Source organism: Rattus norvegicus, chromosome 7 (assembly GCF_036323735.1).
Source record: "Rattus norvegicus strain BN/NHsdMcwi chromosome 7, GRCr8, whole genome shotgun sequence".
Taxonomy (NCBI): Eukaryota; Metazoa; Chordata; class Mammalia; order Rodentia; family Muridae; genus Rattus; species Rattus norvegicus.
In genome coordinates this window covers 131,546,320-131,565,862 of record NC_086025.1, presented here as the reverse complement: position 1 = coordinate 131,565,862, position 19,543 = coordinate 131,546,320, and the positions used below count along the sequence as shown (strand labels likewise).

Genomic DNA, 19,543 nt, shown 5'->3' with positions numbered 1-19,543 from the left:
TGTTTTTATTCAAGACAGTTTCACTGTGTAGCCATCTGGCCTCAAACTGCATCCTCTTGCTACATCAAGATCTTGAGTTCTGAGAAACATAACTGGCATGGACTACCATGTCTGGCATGTATTTTGAAGAAAAGTTACACTTTTTGATAATGTGGAAAAGTTGTGAATGCTACATAAGGTAGATCTTACAAATTACACAAAGGAAAAGACCCTCTATGCACAACTACTTCAAACTTCAGGGGTACAGTACTTTGAAAACATTAAAAGGAGGGTTGGAGAGATGGCTCAAGTGGTCGGGAGTGCTGACTGCTCTTCTAGAGATCTTGAATTCAATTCCCAGCAACCACGTGGTGGCTCACAACGCTCTGTAATGGGGTCCAATGCCCTCTTCTGGTGTGGTGTGTCTGAAGACAGTGACAGTGTACTCACTCACATACATTAAATAAATAAACCTTAAAAAAAAAATCACGAAAACGGAATAGCCTGCTGTTTCTATAATACACTATCCAGCAGGGGAGTTAGAGGATTTGAGAGAAGCATGTCCTACTCTCAAATTTGATTTTCCGTCACTATATCCGTAAATAATGTCTACCTAAGAGAAAAATAGCGTCTACCTTTTAGGGCTGCTCTGCAAAAATTAATTAGTACATATGAGTCTCGAGACAGGAAAAAGAAGAGTTGGAGTGTTTACATGAAAGGACCAAAAAAATGAGCTGAACTGTTCACAATAGAAAACTAACAAAACCTTTTCATGTGTAAACAGAAAACACGGTCAGTCACCGTTCAGTTTTCTGCTGTGTAGGGATGGTAAAGAGGTAGCTGCTTGGGAAGACTGGAGACCACCGCCACCAGAAAACCAACGGTACAGAGATGGAAAAAAATATCTGAACCCAGCGAGGAGCTGTGGCCCGCCTTTCCCACCGCCCACTCACGGGCCGAGTTTCTGACAGACACTTCACATCAGCCAATCGCGTTGCGGAGTCTCACTGTCCCGCCCTCCTCGGGTCTAGTGTTGATTCTGACCAATAAAGGTACAGCAGCCTTAATACAACGACCAATCAGCGCTTAGGAGCCGCAGGGCCGAGTTCCGTGCAGGCGGAGCAGCCAGAGGGCGAGCTGCGCGGCGCAGCGCGGCGGGGAGGTAAGATGGCGCCGTGCCGGGCTCTTCTCCTTTGCCGTTAGGCTGCTGCTCGCCCTTTCTATCAACTCAGCGCGGTACGTCGTCTCCTGCAGCGTCAGAGTCATTCTGATTGTTGGGCTTTCGGGAGCCAGGTTCTCTGGTGCCGGGAGCCGTAGGACAAGATGGCGCTCGCAGGACGACGGCGTAGGCGCTTGGGCCGGGGCTGTGAGCTCTGAGGCGGCCAGGGACAAAGGCGGCGTGCCGGGGCGTGGGGGCGGGGCGCGCCGTTGCAGTTGTGCCGCGTGGGACAGGCGCCGCGCTTCCGGTCGGCTACTGTGGAGACTCGGCCAACGTGGTAGGGACCAGAGAAGCGAGCGGGCGGGCGGGCGGGTAGGCGGGTAGGGAGAAGGCGGGGGTGGGTGGGTTAGTAACGGAAGGTTGGAGGGCGGCGGGAGTTACGGTGCAACCCTCGTCCTGCGGCCCGCCGACCTGCGGGAGCACGTAGACAAGGACTTCTGGCAAGGTTAAGGCCATTTTGATCTTTCCCGTGACCACCTACCCGCAGGTTTTGGTATGAACAGGATTCGGATTCACGTCTTGCCAACGAATCGGGGGAGGATCACCCCAGTGCCCAGATCTCAGGAGCCCCTCTCTTGTTCGTTCACTCACCGCCCATGCTCTCAGCCGCGTCTGGAGGGGCAGGAGTTTTGTCTTAAGCATATTCTTGAAGACAAGAATGCACCCTTCAAACAATGTAGTTACATTTCGACGAAGAATGGGAAGAGGTGCCCCAGTGCTGCCCCAAAGCCTGAGAAGAAAGATGGGTATGTGTAGAGCGCGTGGGTATGTTGTGCCTTGGGGCTCTGAGAGTCGTTCCTTAATTTTCAATGCTGAGGATTGAACCCTGGGTCTGGTTCACGTAAAGCACAGGTTGCATCACCGAGCCTATTTTTACTATAGTTTGAAGCATTTATCTCCGGTTTGTAGTTTGATTTGTGTGTGCAGGGACACGTGGGGAGGTCAGTGGCCGATTTGTTGGAGTCGGTTCTAATGCCTCTTGGTATGGTGAATAGGAGGACGTTAGGCTCGGCTCGCAGAGTCATGGACGCCCCCACCTCCCTTTTGAGACAGTCTATATTCCCGGAACTTCTCCTCATGCGGACAAGACTGGCTTGGAACAGTTTTGGCAACCTTTTACGGTTTTTAAATTTTTTTTCCGTGTATGGGTGTTTTGCCTGCTTGTATGTTTGTACCATGTTCATGCTTGAGGAGGAGAGGGCGGTGGATCTCCAGGAACTGGATGGAGTTACAGAATGTTGGTGCGTCACCATGCCTGTCCCCTGCCTTCAGTTTTAAAGTGAAAAGAGGAACATGTGTAGTTATTTTATGTTGGTCATATCTGTGAAGTTTTAGGTCATGTGTTTGTAAAATTGGAATTAAAGGATACATTCTTTGGGAGGCATGTCAAAATACGAAAATGATCAGAACTGATGCTAGGCGGTGGTGGTGCAGGCCTTTAATCCTAGTGCTTGGGAGGCTGACTTGGGGTGATCTAGGAGTTCAGGCAAACCTAGGCTACAGGGTTGAATTCCAGAATAGACAGGGCTAAACAAAACCCTGTCTTAACCCTCCTACCCAACTCCGCCAATGATGAGAACTTGAAGGACACTTGAGGCACTGCTGAGGAAGGGGCATTTAGTTAATTGCTTACTTGTAAAATTAACATTTGAGTTCTCACTGTGGTCAGAGTAATTTTGAACCCCTAATTCTCCTGCCTCAGCTTCTGGAGTTCTCAGATTATTCCCATACTCAGATCTAAATTCTTCCTTAAACATTTATTCCGTGGATTCACGTGCTGCCAAACATGTGTGGTCAGAGGACAACCCTCTGGAGTTGGTTTTCCTGCTGTGTGGGGTGGTGATGGAACTTGGGTGGTCCGGCCTTGGTGGTAGGTGCTTTTGTTTGCTGAGTCACTGAACTGATGGCACTTCATGTTGGAGTGCTGACTCACTTGCCAAACCTTGTTAAGTAAAAGGCACACTCACTATATGTATGTGTGTTTTGGAAGGAGCTTCATAGTTTTTTATCATATGTACTTACCTGTGCAAACATAGGACTTTACTAGATAATTTTTTATAGATCTTCTTGCTTTAGAATTGTCTGTCTATAGTGGATTGATATTAATATGTGTTTGCAGAATTTATTTTGAAAAAAATACAAGCAGCTCTGATTTTCTGAGATACTGCTAACATTTTTATAGCTGGAATGGATTTGATAACTAGAACAGTGGGTAAGCTACTTGTCGCTCCCTTTGAGAGCAGCTACTATGAGCCAGGGAGGCAGCATGAGTTAGAGCTTTCCCTGCCTGGAGCTCTGGGCCTGACTGAACAGCACACATGCCACGCCACGCCACGCCACGCCACGCCACGCCCCCACCACACCTCACCAAGGACCCCAAATGGCTTACTTGAGGGCAGTTATATTTTTGATTCACATTGCTGCCTGACCCACAACCCCACAACAGGGTCTATTTAACCCTGGCTGTCCTGGAACTGTGTATACCAGGCTGACCTTGAACTCACAGATCCACCTCTGCCTCTAAAGTGCTGGGATTAAAGGCGTGAGTCACCATGCCTGGGTTTCATACTGCTCTTCAAGGTGTGACTATAAGTCATATTTCCTAAAGAAAAAAATCAACTGGTGACTGAATATTGCTGGTTCTTTCAAGAGAGGGCCTATTAAATATTAATGCTTTGTCTCCTTAGGGTGTCTTTCTGTGCTGAACATGCTCGAAGGAATGCCCTAGCACTTCATGCTCAAATGAAGAAGAGTAACCCAGGCCCTATGGGTGAAACCCTCTTGTGCCAGTTGAGCTCATATGCTAAAACAGAGCTGGGCTCGCAGACCCCAGAGAGTAGCCGAAGCGAGGCGAGCCGGATACTGGGTAAGCAAGGAAGGTGCTTACGAGCGAGCCGATTTGGCTCGCTGCAGTGCCTTGGGAGCTGGGTGGCAGTGCCGGGCCTGCTCGTGCTGGTTGCTGGTTGTTTTGCATTTAGAGTTTGTTTAGATAGATTTCTCCCAGCTTGGTGACCTTTCCTTGTGTTAACAATTGAAACAGTTAAAAACTTTGCATTTTAAGGTTTTGGGTTGATCTCTAAGTAATGTAGCTTCATATGTGGAGTTACAGAGGTGGGAAGTCTTAATGGCTGCTCTTCCCTTCCTTGCCTCAGATGAAGACAGCTGGAGTGATGGGGACCAGGAACCCATTACTGTGGATCAGACATGGAGAGGTGACCCTGACAGTGAAGCTGATAGCATAGACAGTGATCAAGAAGATCCCCTAAAGTAAGTTGTATTCCACATGAGACTTTTACATGCTTTATGTAGTTAGTATGTAGAGTGTAGTGTGGCATGTGGTTAACCAATACATGTAGGTGGGTTTAAGGGTCACAGTTCAGCACCGTTTTGCTCTAAGGCAAGATTCCTTGATTATTTTGCAGAGGTCTTGTCACTGGCACCCGGGTAGTGCCCATGAGATGCTTTAGGGAAGAACACTTCTTTTGACACAAGAATGAGAGGGAGTCAGACAAGTGCTGGCTGGCTATCGAGGAGAATGCATTTAGATAGGTACTTGCCCCAAGTCTCAGAAATATGGGCTCATTATACTTAGATACGTGCTGTAAAATTCCATGGTTCTGAATTTTTAAAATTATGTATATGTATTGCAGCTATCTTCAGACACACCAGAAGAGGGCATCAGGTCCCATCACAGATGGTTGTGAGCCACCATGTGGTTGCTGGGAATTGAACTCAGGACCTCTGGAAGAACAGTCAGTGCTCTTTTAACCACTGAGCCATCTCTCCAGCTCATTTCTGACTCTTTAAATGGGAAATAACAGTGTTCAGTCAGTAGTTGGCTTTGGTTTCATGCCTAGTAAAAGGAAAACTGATTTCGAAACCCAAGTTTTAATTATGTTAAGGTCTACTCTAACCCTTGGTCATCTTAAGAATTTAGAAATATCAAAATATTTCCTGTTCCAAAATCTCTGATTTTTTGAAGCCAGTCTCATGTGGCTCTGACTGGCCTGGAACTTGGTATTTGAATCAGGCTGACCAACCTCAGGCTTTGCCTTCCCTAATGTTAGGTTTTGAATCATCTTAGCAGAATTTGTCCTCAACATTGTGCAGGTGCACACTCACCACACAAATTCTCACTGGTTTTTTGAGACAGAGTTTCTCTGTGTGGCTCTGGCTGTTGTGGATCTCACTCTATAGACCAGGTTGGCCTGGAACTCAGGGATCTGCCTGTCTCTGCCCAAAGTTAATCTTCCAATTTTTAATTACTTGACTCAGAAGCAGGAAACAATCTTTAGATTAACCTCTAGAATATCTTTAAAGTTTGTGATTGGCAGGCAAACTAATAAAATTGGTATGTAGCCCTCCTACATTTTTGTAATAAAGGGTCAATCTAGGAGACTGAATTTTGAGGATATTGTGAAGAAAGTGGGCCTATCATGACCTATCACGTGTGTGTTGGGGGTGGTGGTGGTGAGATCAGAACTGGAACCTTTTCTGTGCTATATATGCATTTTACCAGCAGTAGTCTGCCTTTGAGCTAAATCCCTTGGACCACGAAGGCCCAAAGTCTTGATGATAAAAGATTGTATTTAAAGGAAAAATAGAAGTCACAGTCATTTTGATACTTCGTGTGTTAGTTTGCCTGAATGTATGTCTGTGCACATGGAGCCCAAAGACGGTGGTGGATCCCCTGGAACTGGAGTTTAAGCTGTGAGCTTTGAGTGTTGGGAATCGAACCCAGATCTTCTTCTCTTAACCATTGAGCCATTCTCTCCAGCCCATGATATATCTTGTCATTAAAATACTCAGTTATTCTGACGTGGGGCCCTTTTTAAAATTACTATGTAAGTAGACCAGGTTAATTAGCATAACTTTCTTGTTGCACATTTTTACTTTTGTTGTTGAGACAGGGTTTCTCTGTGTAGCCCTGTCTGTCCTGGAACTCACTCTGTAGACCTAGGCTGGCTTCAAACTCACAGAGATCCCCTGCCTCTGCTTCTGGAATGTTGTGATTTAAAGGCATGCTCCACCGTGCCCAGCCATCTTTACTCGTTTTAAATGTATAAATAATGAGACCTCCCCCACTCTACCCCGTTCCAATTTGTGAGATAACGCATTGGTATCCTTTTGTGGAGAGGAGAGTTCTCCCTCTCTCCCTCTCCCTCTCGCCTCATCTTTTTTTTTTTTTTTTTTTTTTTTTTTTTTTTTTTTTTTTTCCTTTTTTCCTTTTTTTTCGGAGCTGGGGACCGAACCCAGGGCCTTGCACTTCCTAGGCAAGCGCTCTACCACTGAGCTAAATCCCCAACCCCTCTCGCCTCATCTTAAAAAGAATCTGTTCAGTTCCGAACTCCCGACCACTTACAAACCACTTGTGACTCTCCAGCTCCAGGCTCTCTGAGAGCCCCATGTGCACTCGCAGGCCGGCAGCGGCATACACAGTGCTGAGAAGGAACCAAGGGCCTTGTACTCTACCACTGAGCTGTGCTGTACTTAAGCCTTCTTTATTTTCATTTTCATTTTTAATGTCTCAGTAAAATGCTTTGTGAAAATATTCCTGTTTAGTGTGTCAGTCAGGGTTGACTTTGTCAATACAAATCGAGGCTGTCTCTAGTCATCCTTTTACTGTCTTGTTGCTTATGTTGTTTCTGAGATAGGGTTTCATATCTAGGTTTACCTTGGATTTGCTACATAGTCCTGGCAGGCCTTGAACTCCTGATTCTTGTGTTTCCACCTCTAACAAGTGCTGGGATTATTGGCACTCATCCATCACCATGATTATCATTGTTATTGTTTTTAATGCTTTGTTGAATTTATCGTTTTATTCCAGACATGCGGGTGTCTATACAGCCGAGGAGGTGGCTCTTATCATGAGAGAAAAGCTGATTCGTTTGCAGTCTTTGTACATTGATCAGTTTAAACGACTACAGCACCTGCTCAAAGAGAAGAAGCGCCGTTACTTACATAATCGGAAAGTGGAACACGAAGCTTTAGGTAAGTTGGGTGGAGTTGGATCTGCGTGTATTACAGCTGAGGCTTCCCGTCTAAGTAGAAAAGCATCCTTGATCACTGTACACGTCACACCTTGACCTGTGCAGCCTTTTTGGTGGTGACTGTAGTGTCCCACTCGGTACTTGAGAGGCTGAGGGTAGGGAGTTTGTTGTGAGCTCAGGGCCACATAGACTGAAGTTCTCTTTTAGGAAAACTTGATATTTATGATATTTATTTAATTATTTTGGTCACTCGCTAGGTAGTAGTCTCCTGACTGGCCCCGAGGGACTTTTGGCCAAAGAGAGAGAGAATTTAAAGCGACTAAAATGTCTCAGGCGATACCGTCAACGCTATGGAGTAGAAGCCTTACTACACAGGCAGCTGAAGGAACGCAGAATGCTGGCCACAGAGGGGGCTGCTCAACAGGTAGTTTGCAAAATATGCCAAAATTGATGGTTTTAGTCCAGATGTGCTGCAAACTCTGGGTGTGTACATTCACTTTGTTGATAAGATCATCAAAACACCATGTCCAGCCTTGGCTTTGAAATCCAGCTTCTACTAAAAGCACTTACCTGAATGTCAGCAAGACAGAGTTCCAGTCTGTTCTCGTCCAGTCAGCCCTGGGCCTTCGCAGGCAGCTTTCAGAACTTTACAAATTGAGGGGTTTAGGGGGTAGAGTCCTAAGTTCTTTGGTTCAGGAAGCCCTTAGTTCAGAAAATTGGCAAAAGTTTTACTAAAGCAGTTTGGAAATCTTTAAAAAAAAAAAAAAAAAGGCAAACTGGGTGTGGTGGTACGTGCCTTTCGGTAATCTCACCACTTGGTGGGAGGATGAGGCAGTCGCAAGCTTGCTATCAGCTTGCCCCACCCAGGGTTTTTGCAAATCAGCCAGCTAATTATTCTAAAAGAATAGGAATGGACTGGAAGAACTGCCTAGTGGTTAAGAGTTGGCTAGCTTTTCCAGAGGACTCAGGTTTGAGTTCTTGAACCCACACTCCACTCCAACCAGCTGTAACTCCAGTCCCAAGAGCCCCAAAGCCCTCTTCGGGTTCCTCAGGCACTACACACACTGTAGATAAACATGTAGGCAGATACTCACAAAATTAAATAAAAATAGCTGGGTGTCCAGTCCCAAGGGCCCCCAAAGCCCTCTTCGGGTTCCTCAGGCACTGCACACACTGTAGATAAACTTGTAGGCAGATACTCACAAAATTAAATAAAAATGGCTGGGTGTGGTGCACACCTTTGATCAGCATTCTGTTGGCTGAGGCAGGAGGATGGATCTCTTGAGTTCCAGGCTAGTCCAGGCTCTTACCCTGAGAAACCCTGTTTTGAAAAACAAATGCTGGGGCTGGACAGATGGCTCAGTGGCTGAGCGCTGACTCTTCTAGAGATGCTGAGTTCAAATCCCAGCAACCACAAGGTGGCTTACAACCATCTTGTAATGAGATTCTATTCTGTCGTCTGGTTTGTCTGAAGAGCTATGGTGTACTCATATATAATAAATAAAGAAAAAAAGAAAGAAAGAAAGAAAAAAGATGATGGGAGGGCTAAAAAGTTGAAAGGATAGTGTCAGTTAACTGTCAGAGTGAGGCGGGGTAATTACATGGTCGTTGCTTTTGTTGTAGTTGTTGAGGCTCCACAGGCATTGTCAGTTGTGTGGCTGTGAAAAGAACTGCACGGTGTCAGCAGCCCACGGGATGGAGGCAGCGTTGGCTCGGTGTTAGAGGCTCTAGTGCGTCAGGGCTAGAACATCTTGGTGCCTGGCTTTCTCCTGATTCCATCTTGATTCCATTTTATTTTGTCTGGGTCTTAGTCTGAGCCCCAGTGCAGAGCACAGTCAGCACCCTGTGAGGTCTTCCCTCCTTAGTGCTCCCACCTCACAGAGCCCAAGTACCTACTGGTGGAATTGCTTCTTGGCCAGTGAGATGAACCACTAGAGAATGCAGGGTATTTTATGTATTCTATGTCTGTGAGCACACTGTAGCTGTCTTCAGACACACCAGAAGAGGGCCTCATCCCATTACAGATGGTTGTGAGCCACCATGTGGTTGCTGGGAATTGAACTCAGGACCTCTGGACTCTGGAAGAGCACCTAGTGCTCTTAACCACCGAGCCATTCCCATCCCCCCCATGCCCCCCCCCCCCAAGCAATTTAAAAAAAATGTTTTGTTGGCTGGGCTTGGTGCAGCTCTAATCATAGCAGCTGCGGCAACTGAGGTGTGGGATCTCGAGCTTAGGGCCTTCTTAAATCATTTGCCTAGCATGCTTGAGATCACAGCTAGCACCCCAAAAAAGTTGTTAAAAGATAAGTTAGTTGAACTGGGGATTTAGCTTGGTGTTAGAGCACATGTGTGTGATTCTGGGTTTATTTCCTAACATTACCAAAAACCTTGATGTTTGAGTCAGGCTCCCGCTGTGTAGCCCCCTGGTTGTCTTGGAACTTCTGTGTAGACAAGGCTGGCCTCCTAGATTTGTCTCTGCCTTTGCTGAGATTGATACATTGACCACAGTGCCTGGCTAAAGCATCAGTGTTTAGGATACCATCTTTCCCCCTTACCTCAGCCGAGGGGTAGTTTCTGAGGTACCTGAAGGAGCCTGAAACTTGGTAGTATCATCATGCAGGTGTTTATGTATTTATAAATAAGCCAATTATGCCAATGTTAAGTTAGTATAAGCTATTTACAACTTAGAGATTATTCCTCTAATTCTGTATTTAATGTTTTCAGACCCAGGTTGACTATAGTTTAACCTAGTTAAGGGACAAACATTTTTATTACTTCTACAGTGTGGAGAGGTGCATTTGGGGTTAGGATTGATTAACTCCATTCTATGTACATGAGGTTTCATTGTTGCAGTATTGGTGAGTAGGTTTGTTAAATGTTAACGTTTCCTACTTTGTGTGGATTGACTTTCCGTGTATAACTGAATACTACCACAGGTCTATGGTTTTTGTGGGGGTTTATTTGTATTTTTTTTCTCAATTTTAGGCTCATACCACTCGTTCCAGTCAGAGGTGCTTAGCCTTTGTGGATGATGTTCGCTGCTCCAATCAGTCTCTTCCGATGACCAGACACTGCCTTACCCGTATCTTTACAACTGTGTGTCTAGGTTCTGAGTGTCTAGTTAAGTCAGGCTGGTTATGAGCTCATCAGTTTCACTGAAGAGCTTGGTTACTTTGGCCCTGAATCAAGGCCAGCAGTTTGCTGAAGCTGTTGGTTTCAAGCAGGTGCCTAAATAAATGTCTTTCTATGGTCTGTTGGCCATTTCAGAAATTTAAAAATGTAATGGTCAATTCATTAGAAAGAAACATCTGGCTGGATATGGTACCCAGCTCTGTGATATTATAGCACTTGGGAGGGTAAGGCAAGAGGATTGGGAATTTGAAACCTGCCTGGGCCTCAGCAGAATCCTGTCTAGGGTAGGTGAAGTGGGGGCAGGGAGCCAAAGAAACAGCCATGTTGTTTGTGACAGCTGTGTATGGCTGACGGTCTTAGTGGGGTTCCTTAGTTTGTGTATGATACTAATGCTTTACTGATTTAGCTTTGTTCATTAAGTTATATGTTAAATCTGTCACCAAGAAAAAAGGATTACTGTGGGTTTTCTGCCCAGAACAAGAGTATGTATTGTGAATTTTTATGCAGTAGTATTGTTAGTGCCCTAACTTGTATACTTACTCAAATTAGAAACTTGGGGAAAAAAATGGGGTTTCTCCCCAGGATCATTTCCTCTATTTTTTCTAATTTGTGATTTTAAACCAATATACGGTGTGTGCTTTCTGGTATAGAAATGCTACATTTGCTGATGGGCTACAAAAGTTGTGATGTTTATTGAGTTTTTGTGCAACCTGAATGGTTTTGTTGTATTTAGAAGTCAGAATATTTTGTTAGTTCAGTGTGTTGTCTTTTTAATATAGTCCTAGGTAGTCAGGAGACTGAGGCAGGAGGATCACTTGAGTCCAGGAGTTCTGGGCCAGTTGGGATAAAATAATGAAGATAACTCTCCTCTCCCCAAAAAGAGATTGATAGGAGGGGGAACCCCATCTTGGTCTTTGGTAGAAAAGGAAAGGGTTGTGGCTTCCCTCCCCCATTCTATTTAGTGAAGTATTTGAGGTTAATTTTCATACTAATGCCTTCTAGCCTGGGATTGCAGGTGTAGCCCCCACACTTGGTGTAGCGTTACTGCTTGTATCATATAAACACTCATACAAAATGATGAGCTCTAAGGGGAATGGGGAACCTTGGGCCAGGTGATGGCCGGGAGCTACAAAGGGGTGGAGTGGGGTGGAGGGGAGACTGGAGACTTAGAACACAAGGATACTGAGCAAGACGGAGGCTGTAATTGAACAGGAGATGCTAAGGTGGAGAGAGTGCTGGAGAGTGGGGTAGGGGGGAAATGATGGAAACCAGCTGCTGTGCAAGCCAGCACTGCAGAGGCGAGAGTCCGGTGGATGGTCAGCTTCAGGTTCACGCTTGGCCACACAGTCGCTCCTCCTTGAGTTTGTAGTAAGTATATCATGGAATTGGGAACGACCATTAACATTTTCTGCAACAAGCTACTTGTTTCTGTGTGGACCTCTCTTGTCAGTGTATGTTCCTTGGCCACTTGACACTTCCTGTCTCTGGTTTAAATGGCTGGAATCCTGGGAAGAGGTTGCAAGTGGATTACAAATTATTGGTAGGGTTAAAATCATGTGCACAAAATTACACTTAGAACCCTAAAAATAACTCATTGCATTTGGCTTTCAATGAAAATGTAGTTCTCTGCATTGTCAGACTTTGTTTAGCACTGTATACTCCTGTATTGTGTTCGTCCAATGGGTCCTGGTTTATTTTCCTTAACCATTCTGTAGATATCTGTCAGGATACAAATCAGGTTCTCTTCAAATGCTGCCAGGGATCTGAAGAGGTACCCTGTAACAAACCAGTTCCTGTAAGCCTTTCTGAGGACCCCTGCTGTCCACTGCACTTCCAGTTGCCTCCTCAGATGTATAAGCCCGAGCAGGTACTGTCTGTGCCAGACGGTCTGGAAGCCGGCCCCATGGATCTGTACTTGAGTGCTGCCGAGCTTCAGCCCACTGAGAGCTTACCACTGGAGCTCAGTGACGTAAGTTAGAGAAGCTCTGCTCTGATTGGCCCTTGAGAGAAGGCCCTGTCTGCTAGTGGTGAGAATAGTCAGCAGTTTTCCAGCAAGAGGATGACTTGATGCAGTCGCTGTGGTTGCGTGCGCCTGTGCTGTGTTTATTAGACACTCTGTGCTCTACCCTTCTCCTCCCCGACAGTCTGTTCCGAGACAACCTCACTGTGTAGCCTGAGTTGAACGTGAACTCATGATCCTGTCTGTCTGTCTCCTAAGTGTTGGTGTTAGAGACCTATGTGGAAGCGTGTGACACCGTGTTGTTTATAAGGTGTTTAGAGGACGTTTGTACCAGTACTCTAATGAGATGGCTACAGAGCGGTACTCTGTAGTTGGTTTGGTGGATTTTGAACATCCTCTTCTGGTACATAGGTATTTTTGCTGACCCTTAATTTTATTTTTGACAGATTTTATTACAAAATTTATTCAGTGTTCACACTTTACATGGTTCAATTCTAATTTAGTATTTTGATGCTGTTATGAATGGGATCTGAGCGTTTCTCTTCTTTTGCTTGCCACTTGAACCCAGCTTTGAATCATGACCTAAAAAAACTGGCATTTAATGTGTGTTTTGTTGTATATAATGTATGTAATATATATATGTATGTGTGTGCACCCTATGCGTACCTGTACCTGGCATGAGAGGTCAGAAGAGGTTAGATCTGGGACTGAAGTTTTAGACAGTTGTTTGCTACCGTGTAGATGCTGGGAATCGAACCTGATCCTTTGCAAGGTGAATAGGTATTTCTGTCCATGGAGCCTGCTTGGCTTCTCTCCATAGAGTTGCTGGGTTTCAGTGAACTCTTGGGAGGTTCTTGAGGCTCTAGCATAGATGTGTGATATAAATCCATCTCAAGAGAAGCCGCCTTGCATCTTAAAGCCTTCGTTGTCACTGCTTCCAGGGATGTCATCCCGGAAGGCTGTGTCCTGTACAGAATGACTTCCCTCCATGGCCCGGAGATGATGCCAACCCCTCTTTGCTCTTGGAGTTTGGCAGCTTAGGATGTAGTCTAAATCTCTTAGCTATAAATTTTGAGTAATTATTTTAAAGCAAAAATGGCCTAACATTTTAAGCACTTTCCCATTCGGCTTTAGGGAATGAACCCCTCTGGAGTGCTTGTCCATGTTATAAATAAATCTTGGCTTTTTTTTTTTGCTGTGATCTAGAGACTCAGAGTATGTCTAATCCCTGGTCTCAGAGTTAGAGTTAGATACGCAGTGATGGAGAAGTTAGCAATCCTCCTTCCCACAGGACGGAACTGGGTACTGGGGTTTCTCTTCAGTTCACGGTGTAGAGCCATGTGGTTCCTGCTTGAGCTTGCCCCTGCTTTCCCTTCCCACTCAAATAGGTGTTTCCTGGTTGCCCGGCGGACAAGAATTTCTTGATCACTCAGTCCCTGGGATTCTCAGAATTAGACTGTGTTTATATGATGCACCTGTGGGTGGGAAGAACTGGGACCAACACCACGCTGAGAGAGAAAAACTGTAGAAAGCAAAGGGGTGTCCGCAGCCTGAGTGGTGTGAGAGCGGGTTTCTGTGGATGAAGTGATGTGTCCAGTAGCTCTGTAATGGATGGGAGGAAGTGTGGCTGTTTCTTTCCTTCTGCTTGCACTGAGTAGTTTGTTTAAAGGCATTTTTTACAAATGGGATACATTGTGTATCCAGGCTGGTCTTGGACTCTCAGGGAGAGGCTTGCCTGCTTCTGCCTACCTCCAGAGTGCTGCTCCTGTGCTAGTTTTAGGCTTAATTTTTTTTTCTAAAGGTTTAGTTCTGTGTGTATCAGTGTCTTGCCTGCATGTATGTGTGCCATGTCCGTGACTTTGTGCCTTAAGAAGTCAAGAGGCGCTGGGTCCCCTGGAGTGGAGTAGAGTTCTGTGTGGAGCTCCATGCAGATGCTGGTCATGGCGCTTGCATTCTCTGGAAGTGGTCTTAACTGCTGAGCTCTTTCTCCAGGCCCCCGCCCCCCCCCCCCCCCCCCCCCGTTAAAATTATGTTTGCCTTTTTGTTCGTCTAGTTTATTTTAGATAAGGTCTTGCTCTGTAGACCAGGCAAACTCAGATCCACCTGTCTTTTGCTTCCTGAGTGTTGGGATTAAAGTTTTAGACTTTTTAGAACTGTGTTCTTCCCCCACCTTAGTTATGAAAAGGTTATGATTTCTATTCCTGGTGATAAGGACACCAAATTTTTTTTTTTGGAGCTGGGGACCGAACCCAGGGCCTTGTGCTTGCTAGGCAAGCGCTCTACCACTGTGCTAAATTCCCAACCCCCACCAAAATTTTTAATACTGAATAATTATGTAAAATGGTGGTTTCCTTGTGACATCTTCATACAGGCATGTGGTGTACTTTGAAGTCTTTTACTGTCCCTTTTCCTTCCCTTCCCTCTGCCTGGTTTTCTGTACTGTGGGACCTGTACATGCTTAGCTGGAACTTGAAAGCATTAAGTGAACTTGTCAATGGCTCAGAAGTTAGGTTGCCATAGATTTTGAACCACTATAGTGACTTGGACCCTAAGTTAATGTTGGTTTCAGAAAGGAGCCAAGAATAATAATGTCTTTGATCTGCCATCTACTCAGTGTCTCTGGGAATGGCTGACCCAGAAGTATAGTATAGGGAAGTATAGTCTAGAATATAATGTCTTTTTTTTTTTTTAAACAGAATACTTGAACTATGTTAATTAATTTAAGACTCAGAGGCTCACTGGGCCAGGGCGCACAGGCCCTTAATCCCAGCTCCTGGGAGGCTGAAGCAGAGCACCCTAAGTTCAAGTCTTGCCTGGGCCACAGGGTGAGTTCCAGGCCGACTTAGTAAGACCCATTTCAGAGTAGAGGGAGGAAGAGGGCTGAGACGTAGCAGACCAGACCTCAGGCCACATCGCTTATTTGAGGGATTGGGAGTTAACCATGATATTTTGGCTTTGCCATTCAGAAACATCTGAGTTTCTGTGATCCGTCCTTCCTCTCCCAGCCTTCCTTTCCTCTCTTTTAGTTGCTTGCTTTTTGTGAATGTTGGCCAGTCTTAGACTGCTGAGTGTTTTCCAGCAGGGTTTCATGGTATTCTGCCCATGGGCAGATGGATGCGTCAGTGAGGAACTTAAGAGTTTGATTGTGTGTGTGCGTGCGTGTGTGTGCGTGTGTGTGTGTGTGCGTGTGTGCTGTGGCAAGAATCGGAGTTCTTTGCTTCTTCCACTGTGTGACTGAATACAAGTCATTAGACTGCTCACTGAGCCACCCTGCTGGCCCTATATTTTCTCTTTATTTTTCCTCTCAACAGTATTCTTCTACACTTGGTTTGTGTGTGTGCATGTGTGTGTGTTATGTGCACATCAGAGGACAGTTGTGGGGGTCTGTTCTCTCCATCACATGGATTCTGGGGTTCAAACTCAGTTCATCACATTTAACAATGCCTTCGCTCACTGTTTATAATAGAAATGTGTAGTAAATCTGTCATTTTAACCACTTAGGAATTCACAGTTCATTGGTGTTGATATTGGTATTGGTGCTGTGCAGTCATTGCTGGCATCTTTTATTTCCGTTGGGTTAAACAAATTCTGTAACTGTTAACCCTTCTCTTTCCTCCACTCATGGTAGTCACTGTTTTACTCTGTTTTTCTGTATTGTGTTGTCAGCTAAGGAAAAGTTTTCACTATTGTTGGTTTTGTTTAATTGATCTAGCTTTCTAAGCAAGGAGAGGAGGGACCTGAGAGTTACCTTGAGCTTTGGTGAAAATTGTCAGTTTTAGCTTACTGACTTCCTGGATATTGCTGATGGATCTCTCTCTCTTTCCCTAGGACTTGGATGTCGTAGGTGATGGCATGCCGTGCCCTCCATCGCCCTTGCTCTTTGATCCCTCCCTAACTCTAGAAGATCATTCCGTCACTGAAATTGCCGGAGGCCCAGTGGGTATCTTGACAGTGTGTCTTAGCTAGGTTCCCGCATGTGGTGACCAGGCTGGGCAGATGTTTTCTCTGTTGGCTAGTGTGAGTTCCAGGGAGTAGTGTGATTCCAGATAGAATGCAAAAGTGACCAAGGTGGGGTTTTCTCAGTGAAGACCATAAAATGGAAATGCTCCCTTTTAAGCTAGAAATGTGTAGACGTTTGTTGTGGGCTTTCTGTTGCTTTAATAAAACACCACAACCAAAAGCAGCCTGAGTACAAAGGGACTTATTTCATCCTTTACTGAGGGAAGCTGGAGGCAGGAGCTGATGTACAGGCCATGGAGACTCTGCTTACAAAATACCGTCTTTTGCTTTTGAATTCTGCCTGGTACTAGTTTTCCAGAGGAGCTGTGGAATTCCTCCTCGTGGCTCTTCTCCTCAGGAGCAGGACGTGCATCTACTTGAGTGAAAGGGGATAGAGAAGTTGACCGTTTTTAAGGGAGAGCCCATCACTCCAGGTGATAGATACAGGCAAGATAGGTGACCCATGGCTCTCACTGAAGACCAGCGGTCGTGCTGTAGCTGTTGGTTTCAAGCAGACGCCTAGAGAGCTGTCTTCCTGTGGTTTGTTGGCCCTTCTGGACTTCAACAGAGAGTGACTTTTCCATCTGGAAGGAACAACCCCTTGTTGTGTCTGGTTTGACAGCTTCAGTTATGACGGATTCTTAGGAACAGCAGAGTACTGGGAAAGTACTGGGGATAAACTAATAACTTAATTTCTCTGGTCTTGTTCTTTAGCCACTGTAAATGGGTATTGATAAGTCAGAGTCATGCCTCAGGCCCATTGGAGGCGTCTCTAACCAAAGTGCCTTTATTTCTTTTAATAGGGACAGATACAGGTGGCTGGGGATGGGTGCAGATCCCAGGGACCTCATAATGTAGAGAAAACCTGTGCACCATTCCCTCAGCGTGGATTGGCTACTGCAAATGGAAAACCAGAGCCCACTTCTATCAGTTGACAGTTCATTCTGGGATTGCTCACCGCCTTTGGATTTGAACTCTCCATTCTTCAGACAAGTGTATCTTTGATCATCTCTCACTGAACAGGGACAGCTCAGACCACGTTGTTTCCTTCGGGGCTTGAGAGTGCTGTAGACAAACATAACCCAAGTCTCTGTGATGACAAGTTAGTATTTAAGTTTTGGGATTTTTTGCGAGGAAGAGCGTGAGGTGCTCCCTGCCTTTGAGATGCAGTGCCTATTGGAGACATTTATACTGGGACTTCTGAGCCATGGGCTGAGATCCACGTGGATGTCTAGGCGGGGTTGGCTGTGGTGAAGAACGGTGCTCTTCAGGTGTTGGCTCTTAGTCTCTGTAGCCGTATCTAAAGCTGTATTTAAGCCTTTCCTCTGCTCCACATCATTGGGCAATATAAACCCCCTTTCCTAGTGAACCGACTGAGAAAAGCAGTTCACAGGTCTGGGTTCTCCTTAATTATTCTTGCTTTTAATTTATGTAAATTTCTGTGGTGGCTCCTTCATGTAAGATATAGTGAAGTTATTGTATATAGTTTCTATTAAATGTTAAAATGTTATGAAAATATAAAGTAGTCTGAGTTGATTGTATTTTCTTTGTATTTGAGAATGTCTATATTAATTATCCTCTGGGTCTTTGCTTGTCATCTGATGGGAAAAGTGCACACTGTTTCTATCCCTTGACGTGCACTCTGGAGAAACTAGTGACAAAGGTGGCACTTGGTACCTAGTTCCAGGGCCAGGTAAACTTGTGTTCCCTGGAGAGCTGGAGTTAACTCAGTAGGGGGCTGGAGGCCTGGTATGGAGCTTAGGACTTGGGTCAGCCCAAGTCAGGATGATAGCAGGCAGTGGTGAGATTTGTGTCCAGCCAGTTTCTAGGGGAACATTAGAAATAATGAGCTACTCATCCTGAATAACCGTCCACAGAAAGAAGCTAATAGAACTACCACCGGAAAAGATTGAGCTTGTCCTGGGGTGGGCAGGTACCCCTTCACTGTATAAGCTGTACATTTCTCCCTGCAAGGAAGATGTGCATGAGAGTGAAGACCATTTGTTCAGCCCAGACCCCTGTCGGATGCTTTAGACTTTCAGTTGCTTAGGACTAAGACTTACAGTTCTAGAGGACATCATGGCGGCAGGATCAGGAAGCTGTGAGCTCACATTGTAACCACTAACGTGAGTCAGCAACCCGGAAGTGGTATAACGCTTTTCACCTCAAAGTCCAACCCCAGTGATAACTTCCTGCAGCATTTCTGTATCACCTAGATCTCCCAAAACTGCAACCAATGGGTACCAAGTATCTAAGTGCCAGAGACTGGTGGGCATTTCTCATTCAAATAATCACACTGGGTTTGACCAGTGGAAAACCCAAAAGCACAGTCCTGGACCAGATTGTTAGCAGGGGAGCTGGTCCAAACAGCACTAAGGGCAGACTAGGGTGCATCTGTCAGAGGCAGGCCAAACAGTGGAATCCCCTTACTGCTGAGACTCACGGAGGCCCTACATCAGTACCCCAGGATGGGAAGGTTGGATGGCTCAGGTGGGAAAGTGACTCCTACATGCTGCTGGACCCAACATTGTCTTTTTGACCAAGATGGATAAAAGTGCTGAGGGCTTTGTGCTGATTTGGACTTTGCTAACATTCTTTTATCAGTATCCTCTTAACTGCCCAAGGAGTCAGGAAGTAAGTGAAACTTGGAGATCTCAGCAAGTTCCTGAAGCCTACAAGATTCACAAGTCCCACCTTCCCAAAGATAGATAAGCAGTAATTAACTTCTGGGGACTGGAGACTCTAAACCCAGCAAACTGCAAACCAGCTCTCAGCAAGTGTAGGGGGCTCCGGGGTTGTAACCATTTTGGTGATACTGTTTTCAGTGATGTACCTGTCTTTGAGTCAACCATGCTCCTATGAATAAACCAATAAGCCCAGCAGTCCACTGAACTACTTGGATGGAATCATTTCTTTGGTGTGTCATATGTCAGGTCTCCCTAGGAAACAACATGACTACAGTGTCAATTACTGACCACAAGAGGGAGCTAGAGAGACAGGTACAAATCTTTAATACTGATTTCCAGCCAACCTCTAAGGTTGGGGAAATCACCCAGAACCAGGAAACGTGGGAGGAGTATGAGACAGGTGAAAGTAAGGGGAAGATGGGAAGGAAGCAGAGTGGAAAGCTAAAGAGGAACAGAAGCTAAGAGAAATGATACAGTGGAATGGAGTGGATGTTACTCCTTAGCCCATGGAGACCTAAAACCCTTCTCTGGGCCCTAAGTAATTAACAAGGCAGGGAAGCCCTTTGGTCACATACCT

The 19,543-nt window shown here is 45.5% G+C and overlaps 1 protein-coding gene and 2 non-coding genes across 7 annotated transcripts; all 3 read left to right on the top strand.

Annotated features, from left to right (window-relative positions):
- Nucleotides 1-986: 986 nt before the first annotated feature.
- Nucleotides 987-17,801, top strand: Kansl2 (KAT8 regulatory NSL complex subunit 2). Of its 5 annotated transcripts, none has more exons than XM_008765693.4 (10): nt 1,081-1,215; nt 1,686-1,944; nt 3,886-4,064; nt 4,351-4,465; nt 7,026-7,189; nt 7,446-7,612; nt 10,174-10,270; nt 12,036-12,289; nt 16,109-16,216; nt 17,083-17,801. In XM_008765693.4, the coding sequence occupies exons 2-10, from the start codon at nt 1,694-1,696 to the stop codon at nt 17,212-17,214; spliced, it is 1,467 nt and encodes a 488-aa protein (XP_008763915.1). In that variant the 5' UTR covers nt 1,081-1,215; nt 1,686-1,693; the 3' UTR covers nt 17,215-17,801. The 5 variants fall into 5 exon arrangements, with proteins under 5 accessions (XP_063119445.1, XP_008763915.1, NP_001004244.2 ...); NM_001004244.3 differs by having other exon boundaries at nt 1,083-1,141; nt 17,083-17,795; NM_001421308.1 differs by having other exon boundaries at nt 1,110-1,475.
- Nucleotides 10,362-10,498, top strand: Snora2b (small nucleolar RNA, H/ACA box 2B). Its single transcript, XR_005487669.1, has one exon. It is a non-coding gene; the product is annotated as a small nucleolar RNA SNORA2/SNORA34 family (small nucleolar RNA).
- On the top strand, nt 16,743-16,878 carry Snora2l2 (small nucleolar RNA, H/ACA box 2 like2). The gene has a single exon (XR_005487670.1). It is a non-coding gene; the product is annotated as a small nucleolar RNA SNORA2/SNORA34 family (small nucleolar RNA).
- Nucleotides 17,802-19,543: the final 1,742 nt, after the last annotated feature.